We start from the raw sequence: 26,709 nt of genomic DNA on the forward strand, positions 1-26,709 counted from the left end.
GGGGGGGGGGAGGAGCACAGAGCTAAGCAATAAGTGCAGAGTACGTGCAATTGTGTTTAAGGGTCTCAAAAGTTCATTTAAAATTTTGTTTTTGTTTTTAAAGAGAAATAATGCGCTGTTTTTGTTCATAAACATTGTTAAATTGGATTTTCAAAATTTTAATATAAATTATTACTGAAAAAGATGAAGATGTCGTTTATATTAGCTAAAATAAACGGATTAATTTGACATGACACGAAATTGTATTTTATTGATTCTTTATACAGAAGTATTTTACAGATTTTCGGGAACATTCTTTTTTGATATGTCCAGTCTCCAGCAAACACACATTTTTTGCAGTATTTATTTACCAGACATATTTTTAAAAAATTTATTAAAATTTTTTTTTTATGAGATAAATGGTACACATAATTAAGCATTCTTTTAAATGCTGATTTTATTTCATAATTTTCAGTACCGGCCTTGGCCACACTGTGGCCTTCTTCTGTTCTGCCTATAGCTTTTTTTCACTCCTGAAATTCCTCGCTTGCTGCTATTTATACCATCTTTGGGCGCCTTTTGAAAAAAGAGATATTTTTATCAATATCATCATCCCTTCGCCATTTGATATAGTTAAATTCTTTAAGTTATTAAGAAGACATGAATTATAATGGTGTGATCGACTTAGTCTTATTAATCGTTAATATTTATAACACTTCCAAAATTTCAAAACCGTAATTTGTTAAAATTGGCTTTTGTTAAACTTTGCAATATCTTTATCATAAAAAACATTACGTTCGTTTTGCATCGTTTTTGCATCGTTTTTGGATCGTTTTTGATCGTTTTTTGCATATGTCTTTAATTAGGGTTACTTCTCACTTCTCACCTCTCGCTTCTCGCTTCTCGGTTCTGGCTTCTGGCTTCTGGCTTCTCGCTTCTCGCTTCTCGCTTCTCGCTTCTCGCTTCTCGCTTCTCGCTTCTCGCTTCTCGCTTCTCGCTTCTCGCTTCTCGCTTCTCGCTTCTCGATTCTTGATTCTCACTTCTCATTTCTCCCTTCTCACTTCTCACTTTTACTTCTCACTTCTCACTTCTTGCTTCTCGCTTCTTGCTTCTCGCTTCTCATTTCTTGTTATATATAATATGTAGACACCCTGTATATATATTGTCCAGTATAAAGTATACACAATGTACATATATTGTCCCGTATAAAGTAGACACCCTATATATATATTATCCAGCATAAATTAGACACCCTGTATATATACTGTCCAGTATAAAGTAGACACCCTGTATATATATATTGTCCTGTATAAAGTATACACCCTGTATATATATATTGTCCCGTATAAAGTAGACACCCTGTATATATATTGTCCAGTATAAAGTAGACACCCTGTATATATATATTGTCCTGTATAAAGTATACACCCTGTATATATATATTGTCCCGTATAAAGTAGACACCCTGTATATATATATTGTCCTGTATAAAGTATACACCCTGTATATATTTATATTGTCTCGTATAAAGTAGACACCCTGTATTTATATATATATTGTCCAGTATAAAGTATACACCCTGTATATATATTGTCCAGTATAAAGTATACACCCTGTATATATATATTGTCCCGTATAAAGTAGACACCCTGTATATATATTGTCCAGTATAAAGTAGACACCCTGTATATATATTGTCCAGTATAAAGAATACACCCTGTAGTGTATATAATGATTTAAGAACAGTTAGCTCTAAATCTCCCACGACTGGACTAAAATCAGCGAGAAAATCAGGGAAATCTTAAACACAACCCCTCCCCCTCCCCCTCCTTTTCTATACCCTTCCTCCGGCAAATTTCTGCTTCAATCTGAAACATGCAATTCCTTCAATTTTAATACAGAGCCAAATTACTTAAACTTTTATGACCACTCGTTTATTACATAGAAATTTTGCCATATGAGACCCCCCCCCCCTTCCTTCCTTAACACAACAAATTAACAAGAGGGGGGTAAAACAGAGGTGTTTATATCTCAGCAAAAAAAACATTTATCATTAATACCTTAGACGATTAATTTGGTGGAGTTTGTGTTCAGGTTGATCAAGCTTAAATACCTCCTCATCCTTAGATTCTTCTTTCAGTTGTATTCCAGACATTCGCAGCTCGTGTCCCCATTATACAATTTAAAATGTTATTTAAAAATCTGATAAAAATCAAAATGAAGAGCAGGCTAAAATATGTGAAAAAGAAGAGACGGATTTTTCCCAAGTACTTTTTTATTTTATTTTTTGTTTGTATTGTGTTAGCATTTTTTTATATCAATTTTAATGAAGTATTTTTATGAAAAGAAGGAACTAATTTGTAAGCTTAAAGGGACAGTAAAGGAAAAATGAAAGGGGGTATAGGCTGAAAGCTAATCACTTTAGCTCTTGATCGCGACCCATGAAAGTTATATCTGATGTTCCTATCTCGAGAAATTGATATAAAACTGTGTTATAATTATACGAAAATTCATATATGTAAAACTTTGAAAATCTGAAACTTAAATCACGTGACCAGAACTCTCACCAATGGCAGAGCAGTATACTGGTCACGTGTCTCCGCCTGTATCACGTGACCACTTTACTGCACTGCCATTGGTGGAATTTCGGGTCAAGTATTTCGGACGTAAAAATAATATTATGAATGAAATCTATTGAAAATAGAAACAACAAATATAAAAGTAAACCTAAATTACAATTAGCTTTCTCTGGGATATCATCTTTTTCAGATTGGTTTCTGTTTTTCTGAGCATGGTCTGTTTAAACCTACTATTTCTATACGAAATTGTATATATATGCATTTTCGTACAAGTTTGAAACAGCTTTATATCAACTCTCGAGTTAGGAACTTCAGATAGGCGTCTCAAGGGTCTCGATGAAAAGCTAAAGTGATTAGCTTTCAGCCTATACCCCGATTCATTTTTCCTTTACTGTCCCTTTAAATCTGCCTAATGCATTGTATGAGAAGCAATGCTTAGATTCTTTCCACTGCCTTGCTCTGTTCAAACCTCACCCTTACATGACTTAAAGCATTTCAAGCATTTCTTTATTTTTTAATCATTATTTTCAAAGAATGCAAGGATCGTACAAGAATTAAAGTATTTTAGAAGCAACAACCACCTCAAATGTATTATCTTTATAAACTGTGATAAATTGTAATTCAACTTCTAAATACATATAGCGGCAATGATAAGAATGTATGTCAGTCACACTTTAGTGTGTTCTTGATTTTAGCTTCCTTAATGAGCGTCCTAATTAATAGGGTATCCCTTTTGAGTTATTAGTGATATTAGTGCATTTAAATGATTCAATATTAGTGCATCATTGTTTTCTATGAAGAATATTAGAAGTTGAATAAAATACAGTGGTTGGCGTTTATATAAAACGTTTTCAAAGAATTTCGAAAATTTCTTTCATACATATTAGTTCATGTATTATCAAAAAACGTCGATATCGACGGACTAAAAAATGGCATTGAAAATCTGACTTTTAGGGACTAATAAAATCAAATATCATTGTGAAATGAAAATTAACTCTACATAGGACACAAAAAAATGAAAAAGATTGGAAATAAGATGAAAACTAAATGTATTTACCATGTTTTACTTGTTCCTGTCTTGTTCGACCTGTCTTGTATTATGATTAACTCTGAGAGACTTATGATTGGGAATCAGTAGTGCAGGGCCTTAATGGACATGTGTTTAAACCAGTCCGAACTGTTGTATTTGAGAAATAATCAGAACCAAAAATTGTTAATAGACAGAACACAGGGTGTCACAAAGTTAGACGTCGATATCGACGTTTTCGCCCTTAATGAGGGTAATTTTATTAAACTATTGTGTACTTTATCATTTATATTCACTTTCCGGGGAATTTTATTATTGATGCGCTATAAATTAATCATCGTGCTTTAAAGTTAAATTAGCTGTATATTATAGCACCTTTCTATAAAGTAATCATCGTGCTATAAAATTAGCTGTATATTATAGCACCTTGTTATAAAGTAATCATCATGCTACAAAATTAGCTTTATATTAAAGCACCGTGCTATAAAGTAATCATCGTGCTATAAAATTAGCTATATATTAAAGCACCTTGCTATAAAGTAATCATCGTGCTTTAAAATTAGCATGCATATTATAGCACCGTGCTATAAAGTAATCATCGTGCTATAAAATTAGCTGTATATTAAAGCACCGTGCTATAAAGTAATCATCTTGCTATAAAATTAGCTGTATATTAAAGCACCTTGCTATAAAGTAATCATCGTGCTATAAAATTAGCATGTATATTATAGCACCGTGCTATAAAGTAATCATCGTGCTATAAAATTAGCTGTATATTAAAGCACCGTACTATAAAGTAATCATCGTGCTATAAAATTAGCATGTATGCACCTTGCTATAAAGTAATCATCGTGCTGTAAAATTAGCATGTATATTGTAGCACCGTGCTATAAAGTAATCATCGTGCTATAAAATTAGTTGAATATTAAAGCACCGTGCTATAAAGTTTCGATTGGATCCCGGATGTAAAAAAAGTAGGATATTTCTAGAATATTTTTTTCAATTTAAATGAAAATAAAGATTGAATCAACTTTAAATTAATATCTCTGCTTATTATTTCTAAAAATAACATTTCCTAGATTATTTATTTCTTCAGAATCCACACTGGGTCTCTTTAATCTATACAAAGGTTTGTTAAAATCGTAGAAATCCGACTTCTTTAAAAAAAAATCGGTTTATTGGTAATTAGAAAAGAAGAACGTGGCTCCCCACGTTCTACGGATCTACGTCTTATTATGATGATTAATATACATTCAAATTAAACAAAAAATATAATCTTTACAGGAAAATTGGTTGATAGAGAATGACAAGTAAATATTGTATGTTTGAATAAAATAAATTCTCTCAATATTGATTCAAACAACCCATACAGAATATGTATTGTTAAAGGGACTGTATACTTTATTTCAAGTGATCCTCCATGCTACCAGGAGATAGGGGTGTACGAGATTTTAGTGGGGGCACCTTTTGCGCACCCTCTAGAAGATTTTGTGCCCCCCCCCCCTAAAAACCCCTATTTTGACAAAAGTGCTAATTAGTTTCTTATCTATATTAAAGAACCGTAAATCTTTCATACTTTGCTTGGTTTAGAACATATATTTATTGATTATATATCAGAGGAGCAAAGAAAATGATTTTTTCAAAAACTCCAAAAAACTCAAACCCGATGTCGTAGATCTTTGAAATTTCAAATTGTGAATTCTATGAACTATAAAAAAGCCTAAGTTTGAAATAACGTTAACACCATCAGATTTCAAAGAAATAGGAAATAGAAAATTTGAGTTTGTGGCAAAAACTAAATTCCTTTCTTGAAAAATCTTTCTCCCCTTTCAAAATATATTTTTCCACCCCAAAAATTAGATATGTTTGCGCGTAGCAGCAAAATTGTGTAGGGTTTTATTTGCCGAATATTTGATGTAATTTTTCCTTTAAGTTAAGTTTAGTTTGTTTGCGTGGAATATCAAAACAATTTGAAAGGTTTTAATTGGTGAATTTCTGGGTAAACAGAATTGAAAAGGATGAAAAACTTGCCTTTTGATATTCAATTTTTCTTTTCTTTTTAGATTAGCAGAAATATTTTTTTCGCAGAAGTTATGTTTGTTTGCGCGAAGCGCCATACAAATGTTCATGGTTTTACTTTCCGAATTTTCGTTTTAAAATATTAAAAAGTAATGAATTAAGTTGCCTTTTAATATAATTTTTTTTTTCATTTTCTCCCTACTTCATATAGATTCATTTTATATTTGAGGCCCCCCCAATGAGTTCCCCCTCGTACGCCAGACGAATGAAAATGTACAACGGTTCCCTTTAAACCTTTAACTGAACATCCAGGGCAGAGAGTTTGATGTGTCTCTATCTCTAACATGGTGTTCTAAATTCCGAATAATTGGAATGTACGCTAGCGTACAGTGTGAGATCAATGCAGCTGACATTATATTTATTATAGTTATTGCTCTCAACAGACCTAATTAAAGGTTAATGATTTTTCAATTTAAATTGAAAATAAAATTAGAAAACTTATTTGTCGGAAATAATGTTTCATCATATCTTTGTTTTAGGTCAATTTTTCATTATTCACAATAATAATTAGTTTTTTTTAGATCCTTGGATCCTCGAATATCAGACTCCGATTCACATTATTTCAGCCTCGTTCAGCCTCCTCGATCACTTCTACTACAGTCACGTGATCCTCAACATCAGCCCCGTAGTCTTGTCCAAAAGCACATCTTTGATGGAGGTCAGGTCCAACCTATAGTTCAGGGCCCGCCTGGAGACCAGGGTCCACCTGGAGGTCAAAACTGGCCTCGGTTAACAGATGAAAAGAATCCCGAGGATCCTGTATATTCAACAATAGGTTAGAATTACATTCAGAGGCGTATTCAAGGGGGACTATGGGGATCAGACCCTCCTGGAGCAGTGAAGTCTATGGTTTTTAGGTTTTTTTTTGGGATCCAATGGGTTCTGAGCCCCTCACCTTCCTCTAGAACGAAAAAATAATTTAAGCACCCACTGGACGAATTCCTGAATGCACCCCTGTCTACACCAGTATTTTTTTTGCTCACAGCCACTTTTTCTTTAAAAACTACATACTGACGATTTTTTGAAATATTGGTTAATAAAACTTTAATTTTTTTAGATGAAAGTGAAAGCGTTGAATCTTTAGCTCTTTGGAGTCAAACAATCTTAGGAATCCTAATTTTTTTCAATATTCAATTTTTTTTCTACCTAATTTTTTCTTCTTTTCTTCTAAAAAATATCTTGTTTTATGCATGAATAACTTTCCTAAAATATTGAGATTTTTCAATTTTTTATGTTAAAAGATCTAAAATGAATTCATCCTTAACGTAATATTATTATTGTTAAAATATCTACTCAACTATAGGATTTTATAAGAGTATCTTCTTACTCTCTATTTTTCTTTTTATCTTTTTCTTTTTTGTTTGATGATAGAGCCTTGTAGGATTAGAAATAATAGGATTATTGTCAGTAGATTCTCAGAAAGAAGATTGCCGGAAAGAAGATTTGCAAAATAAAGGTGCAGTGCCAAAAATAATGCGAATTTCGGAAAATTTTACGGAAAAATGTATCTTAAAATTCATTATCAAAAAACTAAAAAATCTATCTTCATACAGGGTTACCCACAAAGAACGAGACGTTAAAGACGACTGTAATAATATTTCCTTATATATAGAATTCTCTGCAACTGTAACCTGTTTTTTGCCATGTCAATAAAAAGACAATGTTAAAGGCAGAAGACTTAATTTAACCTTGTGATCGGCATTTTTTATGAGTTTACAGTCTCATTCTTTGTGGTTAACCCTGTACTGTATTTGATGTGTGGGACCTCACATGTCCCTTGGGAAGGTTTATGGACTATCAAAATTGAAAATAAAAATTCTTGGAAAATGCGCCAATTTTAATTGAAAAATTGAAAAATTTAAGAATGATTAAAAATGGCCGACTGTCAGAGCGACAGTAAAAAGCTGAAAGATAGTGGTGTCGAAGCGCCCTCAAAGTCACTTAAGCGAGATACAAGCAATAAAAACTACTAAAAAATTCTGAGACAACTAAACTAAAAGATAGAGAGAACAAAAAGCTTCTGTATTAAAAATGTTTTTAAGTGCTTTCCATTTAAATGCTTTAGATTTAATCATAATTGAACTAAATTATTTTTCATTAAATAGATAAATTGTCTGTTTTAGAAGTGGGACGAGATTCATCTTTCGGCGTTTCTTCTCTTCAGGAACCATTTATAATTTTTATATTTTCCAAATGGTGAAACTGTTTTATCAGAGATTTCAAGTACGTCACAGTTTCACTCTTATTTATCCTTTTTTTGCGCCCTACAACAAGTCCCGACAAAAACAAAAACAAAAACAAAAAATCTAAAAATAAAAATGAGCAAAGCAAAATTCTCTGAATTTAAAACTGATTTTATAATACATTGGTTTTCAAAGGATGATGAAACCTATGGGTTTGCTCCTGTTCAAACGAATTCTCCGGCCTTAAAAACCTCACCGTCTCTTAAAGTTTCTCCGGGTCCCAAAATTACTCCATCTCCAACTTTCCCAGATTTTCATTCCCATCTTCAGCCTCGCTCTGCCGGTCATTTTCAGTCCCTGCCCTACCTTCTCAACCAGGTCAGTTCAAAAAAAATATTTTGAACTAGTTATGGAGGGGTTTTAATAAGTAAAACGTTGTTCAAAAGTTCAATCCAGCCATGCAAATCTACTTAGTATAGTAATAAACCAAATTCTCTTCTGAAAATTTAGTCCCAACTTTTCCTAAATCTCAAGGACAGTCTTTTTCCACCGAATTTATAAATCAAGGTCTCAGGTAGGATAATATTAACCCTGTATAGGATGGAGGATAATATTAACCCTGTATAGGATGGAGGATGATATTAACCCTGTATAGGATGGAGTATAATATTAACCCTGTATAGGATGGAGGATAATATTAACCCTGTATAGGATGGAGAATAATATTAACCCTGTATAGGATGGAGGATAATATTAACCCTGTATAGGATGGAGGATAATATTAACCCTGCATAGGATGGAGTATAATATTAACTCTGTATAGGATGGAGTGTAATATTAACCCTGTATAGGATGGAGTATAATATTAACTCTGTATAGGATGGAGGATAATATTAACCCTGTATGGGATGGAGGATAATATTAACCCTGTATAGGATGGAGGATAATATTAACCCTGTATAGGATGGAGGATAATATTAACTCTGTATAGGATGGAGGGGAGGAGAATGAGGAACTAGTAGAGTATGCTCTCAAATACCAAGCATACAGGCATACAAGCAGGAGAACCAGACCATCTGCTCTTAATCTACAAGAAAGTCACAGTGTACAGGGTGTTCATGGTGTACAGGGTGTACAGCCTGATGTTTGGAACAGAAGAGAAAACAATTTTGACAGGGTGGATGGAAATAATACAGGTCGGTGAAAAGTAAGAAAAAATATGTATAAAAACTTATTTTTCAATTTCTGTACAATACGCCATGTTGGACAATAAGTAACTCAACACATATATATTGCAATGTTAATGTAATACAAAAATATATTGCAATGTTAATGTAATACAAAAAATATAATTGCAATGTTAATGTAATACAAAAAATATATTTCAATGTTAATTTAATACAAAAAATATATTGCAATCTTAATGTAATACAAAAAATATATTGCAATGTTAATGTAATACAAAAAATATATTGCAATGTTCATGTAATACCAAAAATATATTTTAATGTAATACAAAAAATATATTGCAACGTTAATGTAATACAAAAAATATAATTGCAATGTTAATGTAATACAAAAAATATATTTCAATGTTAATTTTATACAAAAAATATATTGCAATGTTAATGTAATACAAAAAATATATTGCAATGTTAATGTAATACAAAAATATATTTTAATATAGTACAAAAAATATATTGCAATGTTAATGTAATACAAAAAATATATTGCAATGTTCATGTAATACAAAAAATATATTTTAATGTAATACAAAAAATATATTGCAATGTTAATATAATACAAAAAATATATTGCAATGTTAATGTAATACAAAAAATATATTTCAATGTTAATGTAATACAAAAAAATTATATTACTATTATTCATCATTCAACATAAACTAAACAGTCACTGAAATGTTCAAAAGAAATATTATATAAAGATCTAGGGAAAAAGTGATGTTATTTCAAAATTTAAAATATTTGCTCTGAAGATTTCCACAGAATCCTACCTTGAGGTTTACATTATCCCAATTCTCAATATCTGAATATTTAAATTTTATAAAAGTATTATTACAGATGGTGGTTCCGGCAGAGACTCTGTTGTATCCTATAGTTCTACGGATACTTTACGCTATCCGGAACCTGGATCAACGGATACACTTCGCTACCCTGATCCCGGATCAATGGATACATTACGTTATCCGGTTCCCGGATCAAATGATACCCAGCGATATCGTGAACCAAGTCATTCTCCACTTAGCCCTTACAGGTAAATATTAATTTTTCAACAAAAAATGTATTCCAATACTTTTAAAAGAGACTGTTATGTATTTTCAATTGATACTTCATGCGAAAATGGCAATACTCGATTTACAATGGTACACAAACGACACAACGATCGATAAGTTTCGAATTCTGGATAAAACGACGTAAAAAAAATTTTAACTTCTGATTCCTTGCAACTATTATACGTAAAAAAATTTATGACTATGGAAGAATTAATATTTAACTTTAGAAAAGTTAATTAATACAAAATGACAAAACCATTGCTGATCATCAAAAATAATTTTATAACCGTTTATTTCTATAGAAATTTATGATGTTTTCGAAGGTTGATTATACTTTTTAAAACTTTATGTAATAGTACATTTATTTTTTAGTATTTACTGAAAAGTTAATTTAAAAAAAAATGACAAAGCCATTGCTGATCATCAAAATTAATTATTTAACCGTTTATTTCTATAGAAATTTATGATGTTTTTAAAGGTATGATTATACTTTTTAAAACTTTATGTAAAAGTACATTTTTCATTTACTGATGCTCTTTTAAACATTTCAAGATTAGTTCTTGTACTTTTGAGAGTTTTGTAAAATTAGAATATTTTCATTTCCAACCATTTTTTAAAATTACTAGCTATGGTTATATGGATTTTAAAGCTGAAATATCTTGTTTCTTTTGTTTTAAATATATTTGGCGAAATTCTGACAGATTTGTAAGTCAGAATGTGAAATATTTTAGAAGACAATTAATTTTCATCGAGCATGGAAAACTTCAGGCCGTGTATTTTCTTTGTGATTTAATGTCGAAATTATCTTCAATTTTTTAAATCTGAGTCTTTGGGCCTTTTTTTACCGGTTGGTGGTTCAGAAATAGGAGACATAAAGAAGGATTGTGAAGAAGAAGAAGAAGGAGAAGGAGGAGGAGAAGAATATTATTAATTGATTTCAGAATGAAGAGCAACCCCTCCAGTCCTATCTTTAGCCAATACAGTAACAGTAGCAACCACAGCAACCACAGCAGAAGCAACAGCTCGCAAAGTAACAGCAGCCAAAGATGTTCACCACAACAACCAAACACACCTAGTATCCTACAACATAAACCAACAGCCTCACAACATCACCAAAGATCAAGCTCCCAGAACTCAACAACTTCACACAGACAACAACAACAACAACAACAACAGGGTCGTCAACATCAACAATTATACCAGCAACAAAAGCCAACTCACCAACAACAATCTAGTCGTAGGCAGAGCTCAAACAAACAACAACAACAGTCAAGTTTACAGCACTCAGTTTCATCGCAGAGTTTAAATATCGGTTTAGCAAGACCGATATCAGGTATCGAAATCGAGATTCTGGCATACTATTATTCATACAATACAGGGCATTTAACTATGAAATTTTATCGACTTCACTCGTTCAATAAAATTTGTTTAGACAAATTACTTCAATTATTCCACTGTTCCATGGTTGCCACCGTAAAATTTTCTAATATTTAACATTTTAGATTATTTTTAGTAAAACCTTAACCTTTCAATTTAAAAACAGTTTAATGTAAGTTTTCATTTTCGGAAAAAATGGGTTTTCAAAATATGCAAGTATTTGCATTTGTTTTGAAAATGTAAAAAAATGCAAATGCAAAATTTTTATTTAGTTAATATTTATTTTTATTTTAGGTGCCGTACCAGCCCTTCATACAGCTAACCAAAGGTATCATTTATAAAACATAAATCAATAATGATGATAAAAAATTATTTTATTACAAAAATCAAAATAACAAAAAATTTAATTTTCTTATTAATAAAAACAACGATAAAATATTGAAAATGATAGAAATTGAACCTTTTTTTAAGATACATAATTTTTAAAATCCAGTTTTGGTTTATAATATGAATTTAGATACTGGAGTAAGGATACTTTCCACCCTGAGATTGAACCGTCTCCTAGTCCGTCCTCAAACCAGCTCCGGGACCAGAGTAAACACAGAATGGACGAGAGAAAACAGATTATGTATGAGCAAGGTGGAAGAGGGAAGGGAAGGTTGGGTCGGGAGGATAATGAGGGAAGGGATGGAAGGATGATGAAAGAAAAGGGAAGGTTGGGTCGGGATGATTTCTCCTTCTCCAAATCCGTCCCGAACCTTCTGACTCAAGCAAAACAAGGAGCATAAACTTTAATTTTTTTACTAAATTAAATCTAAACAAAATTCCAGTTTTTTCACTACAGTTAAACCCTAAAAAAGCCCTACACAGAAAGAATTTATCAAATGTCGTATTCTTCACTTTCTGATAATGGAATGTTGCAGATATTTAGTTTTTTAATTAAATGATTATATGGAGCTCTTTAAAACTGTTCCCGCATATTCATGGCTATTTATTTATTTTTGCAAATACTTAGATTTACCTAAAATAGTAAAAAATCCATTGAAAATTTCTCAATACGACATTTGATAAATTCTTTCGATGTATGGGTCATTCAGGGTTCAATTGTATCTAAATCCTAAATTTCATGCGATACTAACTATAACAATTATTATAAGCCTAGGACCAGATTTAATGAAAGCAAGACATAGTTGAACTGTGTAGACTTAGTCAAACCACTTCTCTTGAGCTTGACCCGGTCAATACGGTCTACGTACTACGTAGTTCATCTACTTTTCACTATTCACTGCTTTTGAATCTTTGATTTATAAAACCTTCAAAAATTAAATGAAGAGCCTTATATATGATACTTATTTTTTTTTACTAAACAACAAAATATGAAACTAAAATTTTAGATATTGTATATATCAAGTTCACTCATTGTACATTACAGCTATTCAACTCAAAATTTCCGTCCTCATTGATTTTCAATTTTATCTCTTATATGGTTGCAAACAGAGAATTTCCAATTTTACATTATTAAGATTTATTTTCAAACACAAATATAAATTAACATAATATTGTGTAGATCCTTAAAAAATAAATTTTTTTAATAAGCTAAGTCTGATCAAAGAATTTTACCTATTCATCATCTAATTTCATAAACATACTTATGCTGTAATCTAGTCAGCTTTTTATTGCTAAAACATTTTCAGTAATATATATATTAATAAAATCTAAATAAATAGACGTGTTTACTTAAAGTTAAATTAAATACCAAATTAAAGTTTAATACTAATTTAAAGTTTAACTTTTAGAAACAGAAAATATAGTTACATCTGAGAAAATAGGAGACATAAAGAAGGATTGTGAAGAAGAAGAAGAAGGAGAAGGAGGAGGAGAAGAAGAAGGAGAAGAAGAAGAAGAACTAGCAACTAACGGACCTCATGATAATGAGATATCAAGAGAAAAGAACAGGTATTTTATTTGGATTATTGTTGTATTCTATCTATCTATCTAACTATCTATCTCTATATATATCTGTCTATCTATCTATCTGACTATCTAACTGTTTATCAATCTATCTATCTATCCTTCTATCTATCTAAGGTACCTGGACCCTGCTAAGAAATTAATGGTATCAGATAACACAATTAAACGGATACAGAAGCAAGCAGTTATAGATTACTATAATAGGTAATTTATTAATGAATTAATTGATTAATCATTTAATTGATCTGTTATTTAATAATTAACCAATTAAATCAATTCATTTGCCATAATTGTTGTCATTTGTTGAATGCTGAGGAGCCAAAAGTTTTGAAGAAATTTTCTTTTTCAAAAAGAAACTGATTTACAGAATGCAATTACAGACATATAATTTGCAGTAGACCGAAAATAGGTGCCAGACAACTAATTTAAAGAAAGAATTGTATTATTGTTCAGAAAAATTACGTGCATGAGAATTATTTTTCAGAAAAATAACGTGCATGAGAATTATTGTGCAGAAAAATAACGCGTATGAGAATTATTGTTCAGAAAAATAACGTGTAGGAGAATTATTGTGCAGCAAAATAACGTGAAGGAGAATTATTGTGCAGAAAAATAACGCGTAGGAGAATTATTGTGCAGAAAAATAACGCGTATGAGAATTATTGTTAAAAAAATAACGTGTAGGAGAATTATTGTTTAGAAAAACAACGTGTAGGAGAATCATTGTTCAGAATAAAAAACGTGTAGGAGAATTAATGTGCAGAAAAATAACGTGCAGGAGAATTATTGTACATAATACAGCATGCTGTAAAAGACAACAAATATGCCTGGGACACATGATATGTAATACAACGGTATATATACAGTTCCCTTGATGTGAAGAACCTTATATTCTAAGTTTGTATCGATGCAAAAATCCTCATATTTCATTTCATTAATTCTTAGAATTTCTTTCTTCGGCTCTAATAACATATTTGAATTCGACACAGGATAATTATTCATCAATATGTAACATGAGGTCTGGTTTAATCAAGAGAGAGAATTAGTTTAAATACAGGGTGTCCCACATTATCAAGGAGGGTGCAAAGCTTTATAAATTGGGTTATTCGGAATTCAACAAAAATTTTAGATTAAAACCACTGGACAAAATTGGTAATGGTATATTTAACAATTTGTTCGCAGAAAATACAAGGTTTTATTTGTTCTTTGCGTATTTGATGTAAACGCTTGGAGATAATCCAATATGATGTGGCACGCTCAGTACTGTGTTTAGGTACGAACAATTGAACTATGTCTCTAGGGTAGAAGTACTTGAACTACTTCTCTAGCAGAAGAAGTAGTTCAACTACGTCTCTAGCAGGAGAGTAGTTCAACTATGTCTCTACTCTCTAGTGGTATAAGTAGTTGAACCACGTCTCTAGTGGGATAAGTAGTTCAACTTGCTCCACTTAGTTTATCTACTTTTCGCAATTCATTAAATCCGACCTTTGATTAGGTTAAGGAAAGGAGAAGAATCAGTGGAAGAGAGAAGAAAGGAAACCAAAAATACAGAAGAAGATGGAAAACGAAATGAAACAAGGAGAAGATACAAGGATGGATCAGAAAAGAAGGTTAAATCAGGATCAGAGAAGGATGAATTCCCGTCTCCTGGCACACCAAGAGATGCTGGGATCAACTCTAGAAATTATCATGAAGAAAATAATCCAAGGCTCAATTTTCTTAGATCACTTAGTCAGGTAAAAAAAAAAGTCACCTGAGCTGAAAACTTTAGTTTGTTTCCCGAAATGTGAAAAAAAATTCAACCAATAAGAGGTTTCAAGTGGTGTATCAGAAGCCGGGAAATTTGAAATTTTGCTCGCCATTTAATAAGAGCACTGTCATTGGTCTGAATCCAGTAGGAATATCCAAAAAGAGAGAAAAAGAGCGGATTAAGCAGAAATCAAATGTGTCCACAGTGATATTAAGATTAAGCGATCGGTATTAAAGGGAGTGACCGGCAATTTATGGTGGTTGAACTGAATATGTAGTATTGTGGACAAATTTTTAGGATTCATTTGAGACATATACAACGTTTCAAAATCATGAATTTGGGTGGCCGGTTACGTTTTCAGAATCGTTTTTTTTTAAATTATTAAATAACAACGACAAAAAATGTTAACACAATTCTACAGTAAACTAATTAGTTGTTAAGGAACAGTTGAGAAAATAAAAATTAACTCTTATCATCGAAATAAGTAATCTTATTCAATTATAAGTTTCTATAATCTCTCATTATTCACAAAGATTTTCTGGATTTGTTATTGAAAAGACGTCGTTTGAAGAATTTGTGAAATCTGCGAACAATTTCATAGAAAACAAGAAATTCAATATAATGATGAAAACAATTGATTCTTACATTGATTTATTGACAAATTTCTTTTGAGAAATTTTTCCACAATATTGCATACTCAGTTCAACCACCATACATTGCCGGTCACTCCCTTAAAGGGCATTTATTCAATTCGAAAGTTTTCAGCACTTCTTCATCTAAAATAAGAAATATGGATCAAGATATTTTGGAACTTTTGATATATTTTGTATTTTACTAAACGAAAACATTTTAGAAATTATTGGATCCCAATATTGTAACAAAGTTACGTAATTATCCTTGAACACAACTAATATTGATATTTTGTCTTGAATATTAGAAATAATTTATAGCTACAGTCTGTTACAGTCATAATTTATTCACTATTTGTTTTATTAATCCAATGACCGAAAAGGTTGTCCAAAAAACATGGAATAAAAGGGTTCAAAGACTGCTGCTTTCTGAAGCTAGGGTGTCGATCAGGAAATCGGAGAAAGTTTTTTTTGTCTGCCAACGGTTTAAAGTTAAATCAGAGACTGTAAGGTTTAAGGAATTGATAATGTCTACAACAGGATTTTCATCGAGCATGGAAAACTTCAGGCCGTGTATTTTCTTTGTGATTTAATGTCGAAATTATCTTCAATTTTTTAAATCTGAGTCTTTGGGCCTTTTTTTACCGGTTGGTGGTTCAGTCATGCAGCCCCCCCCCCCCCTCCCCTTTACTAGTAATCTAATAATCTTAGAATGATTGATATGATATATTAAATATTTCTGAGAAGTGTCAATAAACCAGTTTTCCTTAAATCTTCTGTTCAGGGCGAGGATAACAATGGTTCAAGATTAACCTCTAATCCAAACATCTCCCCTGGACCAACCTCGTCGAATATTACCGTCTCCAACTCACCGGGGATGACCGGCTCCAGCTCTGGCTCACCTAGGATGACCGGCTCCAGCTCCAGCTCACATAGGATGACTGGCTCCAGCTCTGGCTCACCTAGGATGACCGGCTCCAGCTCCAGCTCACCTAAGATGACTGGCTCCAGCTCCCCGAGATTGTTGACCCCTGAGCCTCCACCTCCTCCTCCCTTAGACAATCTAGAGGAGCTGGAAATGGTTTGTAATGATCCCCTTCCTCCTCCTCCTCCTCATTCACTTCAATACAGGTGAGAAGGAAGGAACAGAGTAGAGGTCTCCATATTTCAAGATTAAGTCTCAAGATTAAGCACCATTGAGACTAAATAAGACCTAAGCTAGAAATATGTTGGGAGATCGACTATATGGAAACTCATGACTTCCTATTTCCTATATCTTTGAATCCTAATGGTGTAAGATTTGATATTTCAAGCTTAGACTTCAGAGTTTGAAATATCAAAGGTCTATAACATTAGGTTGTAAGGATATAGGGGATAGAAAATCTGAGTTTTTGACAACAACACAGAAGCCTAGTTTTCTCATAGTTGAGTCTAACTCTAAACCAGTAAATCACAACGATATAACACTCACAATGTCGGGTCTAACTTTAAACGTTAAAGTTCTCAACGAAGGGATTCAGACTCCATGTCCTGCATATAGAAATAGAATAATTGACACTTTATCATTGGAATAAAGATATTTAAATTAATTAGATATGGAATCAGATATTAAGTTAAAAAATTCTAGTAAGAGGAGTGAAACAAAATGAGAAGGATATATTTTAAAGGTTAGATCAGAAAAATTCTCGTTTTAAATAAATTGTCATTTCTTTTAGTTTAAGTCTAAGAGCTGACTCCTCCAGTAGCGGAATAGGAACAGGATGGAACGGTATCCAGGGAGAAAAACAAGATAAAAGAAGGATTGAGGAAGGATGGAAAGGAGAGGACGGATGGGAGAGAAGAAGACCAAACTCTCCGGCTAGAATAGCTGCTAAAGCTGCGGCAGGTTGGGAAAGGTTTCTAGGCCCATCAACATCAGCTCCGGATCCCTTTAATATACAAGAGAGATCAGCTCCGGGTTCCTCTTGTATACAGGGGAAATCCCCTTCTCAGGGTGCATCTACGGTACAGGAGCGATCTGCTGCTTTTAATTCAAATCATGGAGTTCAGTTTAGAAGAAATAAGGTAGAGAAAATGCACAAAAAAATTAATTGAGTATTTTTTTTCTGCGTTTGTACACGCAATCTTAAATAATTACAATTTGATGAGAGAAAATAAATAACTTCTCAGTTTTAAAAAGGTTTTTGAAAACTTTTACATTTCTTTGACAGGATTTAATTAAATATTAAAAATACTTTCCCTCAGTTTAGTTTAGGTAACTGAATATTTTAAAAAGATAAAAAATCTTTTAAACATGTTTCAGTTAGAATTATTCTTTTCCAACTGCAGCTTCATTGGGAAAATTTATATAAATTTTCTTGAAAACATTTTCTAGAATTTTTATTGAAAATCATATTTTCCCCATTTTATTATTATTTTATTGTAGTTTTTGGACTAGAGGTACTTTGCAACCTGATGGTGCAAATCTTTGTTTTTTTAAAGAAACCGAGTCTTTGGCACAAACTTTGATTTTAAAATCTCTATATCTTACAGAAATGGGTCTTTTTACAAATTACCATGTTTTTTGTTTTAGAGTCGTCTTCCTATTCCACAGGTTTAGGGTTTATACTGTAGAAAATGTAAATATGGATTCAATTTATAATTTGAAGTTTAATTCTATTTTTTTTAAATAAAACAAATACTTGGTTGTTTGTGGGATAAGAAATAAATCTATATAATTTAATTCTTTCCAAAACATTTGATATTCAACCGGAGATTACAAAGATAAAATGTATTTTGATTTATCCATGTAAATAACAATGTCAAAATTTATTTGTTTTAGAAGTTGTTGAATGCGTGTAGCGAGGATTCTGGAGCTAAAAGTTTATCCTATGTTCTGGATTCCTTGAACCTAAACCCTCTCCAGGCTAGATCTCCAGCACTGCACAGAAGTTCTCCAAACCTCAATAGAAACTCATTGATCCTCCAATCCTCTCCGACTCAACCAACAGAGGAGGTTTGTTCTCCGTCAAGAAGAAGATCGTCCTCTAGACAATCTTCTCCACGAAGATCCTCTTCCTACCGGAGGTCTGGAGGTTGTAGAGAGATCAGAGAATCTCCAGGCTCAGAGGAATCTTCCTCGCACCTCTGGTGGAACAATAATCTGGAGAAGTGAGATTTTGTTTTATTATTTTTTAGAATATGACAAAAAAAAAAAAAAAACTATATCTTACTAAGGCAAATTGGACCCTTCAGGAGAAAATCGTTTCGTTTTTCTTTATTCAAATACGCGAACTTTGATGGTTTTCAATTTTCTATTTTCCTCTTTAATCTTTCAAGGATGCACAAATCAGAAATAGTGTATACCTTACTAGCTTGGGAACTCATAGTTACTCCTGCCGTTTACCCGCACTTGAACGATATTACCGAGAAACTAAATTTTCACCATTAAGGTCGACTAACTCAAATTAGAATCTTAACACCAAGCTGAGAACATTCCCGTGGGTCTTCCGATTTCCCCAATCAAAATTTGAGGCAAATAGGTCCAGGGGTTCCTGAATTATGATCAGACAAACAAACAAACAAATAGACAAACAAAGATTACAACTTTATATATATATAGATGACTGTTTGATCAAAACTAATATGGAATTAGGAAATCTAAAAAGAACATTGAATGATTCGGCCAGGAGTCGGAGGAAAATAAGGATAAACCTAACATTCTCTTACAAATTAAGGCTGTAGATACAAGCCACGGTAGTTGGGGCTTCACGGCTTCAGCTACTTCCACTCGGGCATAACAGTATCATTGCACATGTCATGCTAACTCTGTGACCTACGTACTCCTAAGTGAGGCAGAGGGTTGCCGGGAGGGGTGGTTTTCTGGTAACATTCGTGTTATTGTGATGTCATAATAGTCTGTAACCTGTAACTTGTAACCTGTAACCTGATAGCTTATCATGACAAAAATTCGAATATTATTTTTAGGGTTAACGAGCAGTGCCGGGGGAGAGCTTACAGTAATAACAGTGCTGACACAGCAGCTGACAACGGACTAAAGAGCTTACACGATCACAGCAGTAGTGACAGCGGTCTCAGCTCCCTTAGCGGCGGATCATCATACTTACCTAGTACAGGGACCTCATACTTAACCTCAATTGGAGGTCGAACCTCCAGTAGAACCTCCAGTAGGTCATCCTGTTTATCCCCACTCTCCATCCTCTCATTCGGTTCATCCTCCGGCTCCAGTAGGGCCAGCCTCAGGTATGTAGAGGTTAATTTTTCAGTGAGAGTACCGAACCGACTACTAGGCTAGAGCAAGTTTTACAGTATTAGTATACATGAAGACTATAAAAATAAATTGGAAAAGTACACTTATATTTACATCATTCAGTTCTACAAGAGATAACTAGCCATCTGATGATGTTGTCGTAATGCAACGAAATATATGTTGGCCAAAATGACTTAGTGGTTTAAACACCTAGGGTGATAGTTAGGTTGCAGAGAGTTTAAACATGAAATCATTGGATTAATCATTACTTGGCATTCTATAGCTGGAAAAATTAAATTTGTAAAACTCGTCTTCAATTTTTGCGGAACAGTTCAAACTGCAAGATTAAGTAAAAATAATTAAACTGTTTAGATCTGGTTCTATAGTCAGCTCCACAACTATACCTTTAGAGGAGGAGGAAGAGGAGGAGTCGAGCTTTCAATTTCAGGAGGTTAGTCCTTGTCACACTCTTGTCATTTTCTTATAGTCCTTGTCATATTCTTGTCATTTTCTTATAGTCCTTGTCATATTCTTGTCATTTTCTTATAGTCCTTGTCATAGTTTTGTCATTTTCTTCTAGTCCTTGTCATATTCTTTTAATTTTTATAGTCCGTGTCATACTCTTGTCATTTTCTTATAGTCCTTGTCATATTCTTGTCATTTTCTTATAGTCCTTGTCATAGTTTTGTCATTTTCTTCTAGTCCTTGTCATATTCTTTTAATTTTTATAGTCCGTGTCATACTCTTGTCATATTTGTAAAGTCCTTGTCATATTCTCTTAATTTTTTTAGTCCTTGTCATAATCTTGTCACATTCGAATAGTCCTTGTCATAATCTTGTCATTTTCTTATAGTCCTTGTCATAATCTTGTCACATTCGAATACTCCTTGTCATATTCTCTTAATTTTTATAATCCTTGTCATAATCTTGTCACATTCGAATAGTCCTTGTCATAATTTTTTCACATTCGAATAGTCCTTGTCATAATCTTGTCATTTTCTTATAGTCCTTATCATAATCTTGTCTTTTTCTTAAAGTCCTTGTCATATTCTTGTCATATTCGTATAGTCCTTGTCATAATCTTGTCATTTTCTTATAGTCCTTATCATAATCTTGTCTTTTTCTTAAAGTCCTTGTCATATTCTTGTCATATTCGTATAGTCCTTGTCATATTCTTGTCATATTCGTATAGTCCTTGTCATAATCTTGTCATTTTCTTATAGTCCTTATCATAATCTTGTCTTTTTCTTAAAGTCCTTGTCATATTCTTGTCATTTTCGTATCGTCCTTGTCATTATCTTGTCATTTTCTTATAGTCCTTGTCATATTTTTGTCATTTTCGTAGTCCTTGTCATTATCTTGTCATTTTCTTAAAGTGCTTGTTATAATTAATAATTTTCTTCTTATATTAATATATGCTTATTGTCTTTGTCCTATTCTTGTAGTTCTTTAGTCTTTCTAAATTTGTTTTGTCCCTCAGTTTTTTTTGTCTTATTCGTTTTCTTATTCCTTTTCTTCTTTGTCATTTTCCCTCTTGACTTACTCCTGAATGATATTGAATTTCTTCTTCATTATATTAATCATTGCCCTATAATACCTCTCATTTTTCCTATTTTTCTTTTCTTTATTTTTACTTTACCAAGACTGAATGTTGATTATTTCTAATTACGATCAACTAGTCTTGATAATGCTATATATATAACTATAATATAATGCAATAGCGCGGGAACCCAGCTTTTCCTGGAAACTCATCTTTCCCCATAAAAGTTAACCCACTATATTAAAATTTTTATCTTCTCAAAATCAGTTTTCTTAATAGAATTGCTTTTATCGTTTAAAAATGTCAATAATAACAATCTTTATGAAATATGAATTCAGCGTTTTAAAACTATTTTTTTTTAAAGTGATCATTGTTAATATACATTAAGAAATCAATTTTATTTCCATATATTGCAAAGTGTGGAAAGATTAGGGTTGACAATTAAAAATTAAAAATTTTAAAAATTAAAACAAAGATATCTGATTTAAACTTGTTCAGACAAAGCTTTTAAGGGTACCGTTGTTAATCGGATACTGTCGTCTTCACTCGAAATTTTGGTTATTTTGTCTCCTTTATCGTCACAAATATTTTTTTTCGTAGCTAAATCGACTTTTGTCGTTTTGAAATCTATTTTTTCGCCCTTAAAAACGTTGAACGATTAGGGCTGACCTCCTAATATTATTCCAGGTACTGTATGAAGACGATATTGAGAGTATTGAGATGTCTACAGCTCTGCTTCAAGTTTGCAAACCTAGTCCACAAATATCTCAAGCTCTTGGTAAATTGTTTTATCATTTAAGCAGTGAGAACTAGTAAACTGTGGAATAGGAAGACGACTTTCAGACTCAAGTTATTACTTTTGATAGTCAGTTGAACAAGGAACACATTTCAGGCACTATTCTACAGTTTTATGATTTTCACTTTATTTATTAGAAATAACACATCATCTTGTTCCTCTTGGCCATTTGTCGCAATTTTGACGATTAAGAATCATATTTTTTAATGATAAAACTCTACAGGGACTCTTTTAAATCATTAATGCCACTCGTTTATTGGAGGTTCATGTTAAATTACGTAAAATTTAAGTTAAATATTGTGCCTGTAATAAATAAAATGCAGGGTCTTGTATCCCAATAAACTTTACAATTGTCGAATAGCGAATTAAAGAATTTTTTGGTTCTTAATCTCTAACTAATGAATAACACACTTTGTATATACAAAAGTTTTACGATTATTTTGCATTCCAGAATGTGGTTTAAATAACTATCAAAGATGAAAACTTTAATAGTCTCTTCATGTATAATTGGGACACACTGCGTATACAGGGTAACCAGCAAATGATGAGACTGTAAAGACGACCAGAAACTCTAAAAATATGACGGTCCTAAGGTTATTTTAAGTCTTCTGTCTTGAATTAAGTCTTTAAATGGTTTTTTTGATTATAAATTAAAGAAAGTAACGAGTACAGTTGCAGGATATAATGAATTTTAGGAAATAGAAGTATAAATTCTGTACAGTCGTCTCTGAAGTCTCATCCTTTGTGGGAAACCCTGTGTATATATATTCATATATATTGGTGGTCTATGTGTAGGTGTATTTGAACCCTGTGATAAGTCTGCCCTGGATTATCTGTGTGATGTTCTTGAACTCGGATCCCGTCCTGCCTCACTTCAATCCCGTGTACGGAGCTCACGCTCCTCCCCATCCTACTCCGCGAGTATAGACTTCTTAAAATGTCGTCTTCTTTCCAGGCTGGAGAATAAGCTCTCAAACCTTCTCTATCTTCAGGTAGTTTCAGAAGAACAGTTTAAAGGGTAATTCACATCATTTATATTTATATTAGTTTTTTCCAAGCTTTTATTTAAATTCCTTTAATCATTCATAAAAACAAATTTACATTTCTAAAATTCTATTTTACCATGATACATCCAAATCCTTATCTTATTCTTCTGAATCCTGAAATCTGCAAAATTAAGTAACCTTAACGTTCAAAACATTTTAGTTTCACTGTTTCAAGATTTTCAATTGAATTTACTTTATTTGACAAAATTGAGATTTAAAAATAGATTCTATTATGTTATTGTTAATTTTTATATCTTAAATTCCCTTTTCTTTGTTTTTATTACCTTTTCTATAGATTTACGTCAAATATGAGCTTGTAAAAATAGATGGATTGGATCAGTGTTAAGTAAAAAACGTTGAATGATGGCTGAGTTCGCTTTGTGTGTAAATTTTATATTTTTTTTAAGGATAAAATTTATAGTCCAGTTTACAGAGGCCCCAGCGAAATATAATAAAAAAGAGATTCTGATAATTTCTAGTCAGTATTTCTTACTGACACAAAGAAAATGATGAACAGGATTTTTAAGGCATAAAAATAATCAAATTAAAACTTTTTAAGCAATGATTAAAATGTCGGGCGACAGCCAACAAAATAATATAAGAAGATACAATGTAATGTTGATTGTGCAATACATATTTAAATTTTAAAGTAAAAACATTATTGAATTGAAAAAAAGTTCGACGATTCTGGGCCTCTTTGATGACATTAAAAAAAATATTTTTTAATGTTTAAAGCATTTAAAAATGAAAAAGGAAAAACAACAGCTTATTTCAAATAGTCATACAATGATAACCTGGTTTCTCTAGAATAGAAAGACGACTTTTAGACTCAAGTTATGACTTTTAATAGTCTAATAAACATGAGACACAGGAATTGTGCAGTTTTGATAAACTCAGTTAACTTGATAAGTGATTCAATAAGTTACAAGTGAAACTACTTGCTGTGTAACAACTACAAATACACAAGTATTTTTATACTTGCTGTGTAACAACTACAAATACACTCAAGTATTGTTATAATGAAGTCTTCCTATTTCACAGTTTTCTGTTTATCACTGTAGTATTTGCAGTAGTGACTGTGAGACACCTTTAGGTCGTCTTTAAACCTTTAAATTGCGACTTAACCTAATTTTACAGGAATTTACGAGGGAATTTTGGTTTTATTTGTTACAAAGGAATCTGAAGGAAAATCTAAAAGTAATTAAGAAAGCATGATAAGGCAGACCCAAGGTTGTTTATAAAGGTTACTTACTCTTTGTAGACGACATTTCCCGTACATTGGGGCGCATCGAGAGTAAGCAACCTAATAGTAAAAAGTTTGGGATTGTTTTAATACTTCCAAGATTTCAAAACTGTATTATGTTAAACTTTGCAAAAAATAGTAAATTGAAAAACAATCCAAAAACGATCGTTTCAACGTGTTTGTTTTTGCATCGTTTTAGGATCGTTCTTGCATCGTTTTTAGATCGTTTTTACATCGTTTTTGCATCGATTTTGGATCGTTTTTGCATAGTTTTTGCATCGTTTTTGCATCGTTTTTGCATCGTTTTTGCATCGTTTTTGGATCTTTTTTTTGTAGTTTTTGCATCGTTTTTGCATCGTTTTTGGATCTTTTTTTTTGTAGTTTTTTCAAGGTCAAAATTTGTTAAAGTAAGACGAGCAAATGTTCAGAATAAACAATTTATAAAACATTTAATCTTCATGCCATATGCACAATGTTGATTGAGCCTATGCACAATGTTGATTGAGCCTATGCACAATGTTGATTGAGCCTATGCACAATGTTGATTGAGCCTATGCACAATGTTGATTGAGCCTATGCACAATGTTGATTGAGCCTATGCACAATATTGATTGAGCCTATGCACAATGTTGATTGAGCCTATGCACAATGTTGATTGAGCCTATGGACAATGTTGATTGAGCCTATGCACAATGTTGATTGAGCCTATGCACAATGTTGATTGAGCCTATGCACAATGTTGACCGAGCCTATGCACAATGTTGACCGAGCCTATGCACAATGTTGACCGAGCCTATGCACAATGTTGACCGAGCCTATGCACAATGTTGACCGACCAAGACCAGGGAATCCATGAGCCCGCGAAATGGTCTCAAGAGACCATATATTCAAGAAACATTGCATACTTATTTAAAGATTAAATATTTTCTTTAAATATGTTATTTTTTACTTCTATAAAATTATTTTAACGTTCAGGGGTAACGCAAAAGTCATTTTAAATACTCATGTGAAAATACAAAGGCTTGGAGACCGTTTTCAGGGGCTCATGGTGTATTTGTTTTTGTTTTTCAATCCACTACGGTCTAAACTTTTTTTCAGGAACTTGGGAAAGCTGAACAAGAAAGAAATGAGGAACGAAACAAAGAATTAATTGAAAAACTGTCAGCAACTTCTCAAAAATCTTATGTAAGTTGATGACTTCTTAATAATTTATTAGTGCAAGTTTTAAGTAGGTTTAGAATCAATCAAGATCAAATTATCAAACGATCAGAGATTAAAGATAAATCAAAACATTCAAAAAAAAGATTAAGTTCGTGAAATTTTTACAGTTGTACATTTGATGTAGGCTGAAAAAAAGAATATAAAAAGAATATCGAATGTGTCAACATTGTTGAAATTTAGATATTTCTAAAGCATAACATTTATTATCTGAAAAACATTTTAGTTTGAAAACAATTGCTTTTCTTAAATTGCCATTTAGATTTTGCAAGAAAATTTAGGCAACCACGGAATTTACATCACTAGTACAGGGTGCAGGTGGATGCATTAGATAAATAAAAGGAAGGATGAATAAAAGGAAGAATGAATAAATGAATGAATAAATGTATGAATAAATGTATGGATGTTTGTATAGGTTGAAAAGTACAGGGTGCAGGTGGATGAATTAGATGAATAAAAGGAAGAATGAATAAATGAATGTATGTTTGTCTAGGTTGACAAGTACAGGGTGCAGGTGGATGAATTAGATGAATAAATGAATGAATAAATGTATGAATGTGTGTCTAGGTTGACAAGTACAGGGTGCAGGTGGATGAACTAAATAAGATCTGCCTCCTCCTCATATCTCTAGCTTGCAGGCTTGCCAAAACCCAGAACTCTCTCAACAGTCAAAACTTGATGGTAAGCATATTGTCACTTTTATTCTGAATTACGACTTTGCAACCTTACAACTCCTCTCGTTTTCACATC

At 32.2% G+C, this 26,709-nt stretch overlaps 1 protein-coding gene across 1 annotated transcript in view; it reads left to right on the forward strand.

The window, feature by feature from the left end:
- The window catches only part of LOC111708110 (uncharacterized), a 35,448-nt gene that overhangs the window by 7,597 nt on the left and 1,142 nt on the right, over positions 1-26,709 (forward strand). The window contains exons 3-24 of the mRNA XM_023481376.1: positions 6,186-6,439; positions 6,722-6,772; positions 7,073-7,120; positions 7,788-7,828; positions 8,043-8,225; positions 8,839-9,043; positions 9,929-10,121; positions 11,082-11,473; positions 11,812-11,845; positions 12,035-12,297; positions 13,314-13,473; positions 13,606-13,692; positions 14,984-15,224; positions 16,652-16,998; positions 17,583-17,931; positions 18,689-19,017; positions 19,834-20,109; positions 20,489-20,567; positions 22,344-22,434; positions 23,248-23,444; positions 25,840-25,926; positions 26,527-26,640. Of these exons, the coding sequence (XP_023337144.1) occupies positions 6,186-6,439; positions 6,722-6,772; positions 7,073-7,120; positions 7,788-7,828; positions 8,043-8,225; positions 8,839-9,043; positions 9,929-10,121; positions 11,082-11,473; positions 11,812-11,845; positions 12,035-12,297; positions 13,314-13,473; positions 13,606-13,692; positions 14,984-15,224; positions 16,652-16,998; positions 17,583-17,931; positions 18,689-19,017; positions 19,834-20,109; positions 20,489-20,567; positions 22,344-22,434; positions 23,248-23,444; positions 25,840-25,926; positions 26,527-26,640 (4,021 nt within the window). The remainder of the gene's footprint in view (positions 1-6,185; positions 6,440-6,721; positions 6,773-7,072; positions 7,121-7,787; positions 7,829-8,042; positions 8,226-8,838; positions 9,044-9,928; positions 10,122-11,081; positions 11,474-11,811; positions 11,846-12,034; positions 12,298-13,313; positions 13,474-13,605; positions 13,693-14,983; positions 15,225-16,651; positions 16,999-17,582; positions 17,932-18,688; positions 19,018-19,833; positions 20,110-20,488; positions 20,568-22,343; positions 22,435-23,247; positions 23,445-25,839; positions 25,927-26,526; positions 26,641-26,709) is intronic.

This window comes from Eurytemora carolleeae, unplaced genomic scaffold, assembly GCF_000591075.1.
Source record: "Eurytemora carolleeae unplaced genomic scaffold, Eaff_2.0 scaffold816, whole genome shotgun sequence".
Taxonomy (NCBI): domain Eukaryota; kingdom Metazoa; phylum Arthropoda; class Copepoda; order Calanoida; family Temoridae; genus Eurytemora; species Eurytemora carolleeae.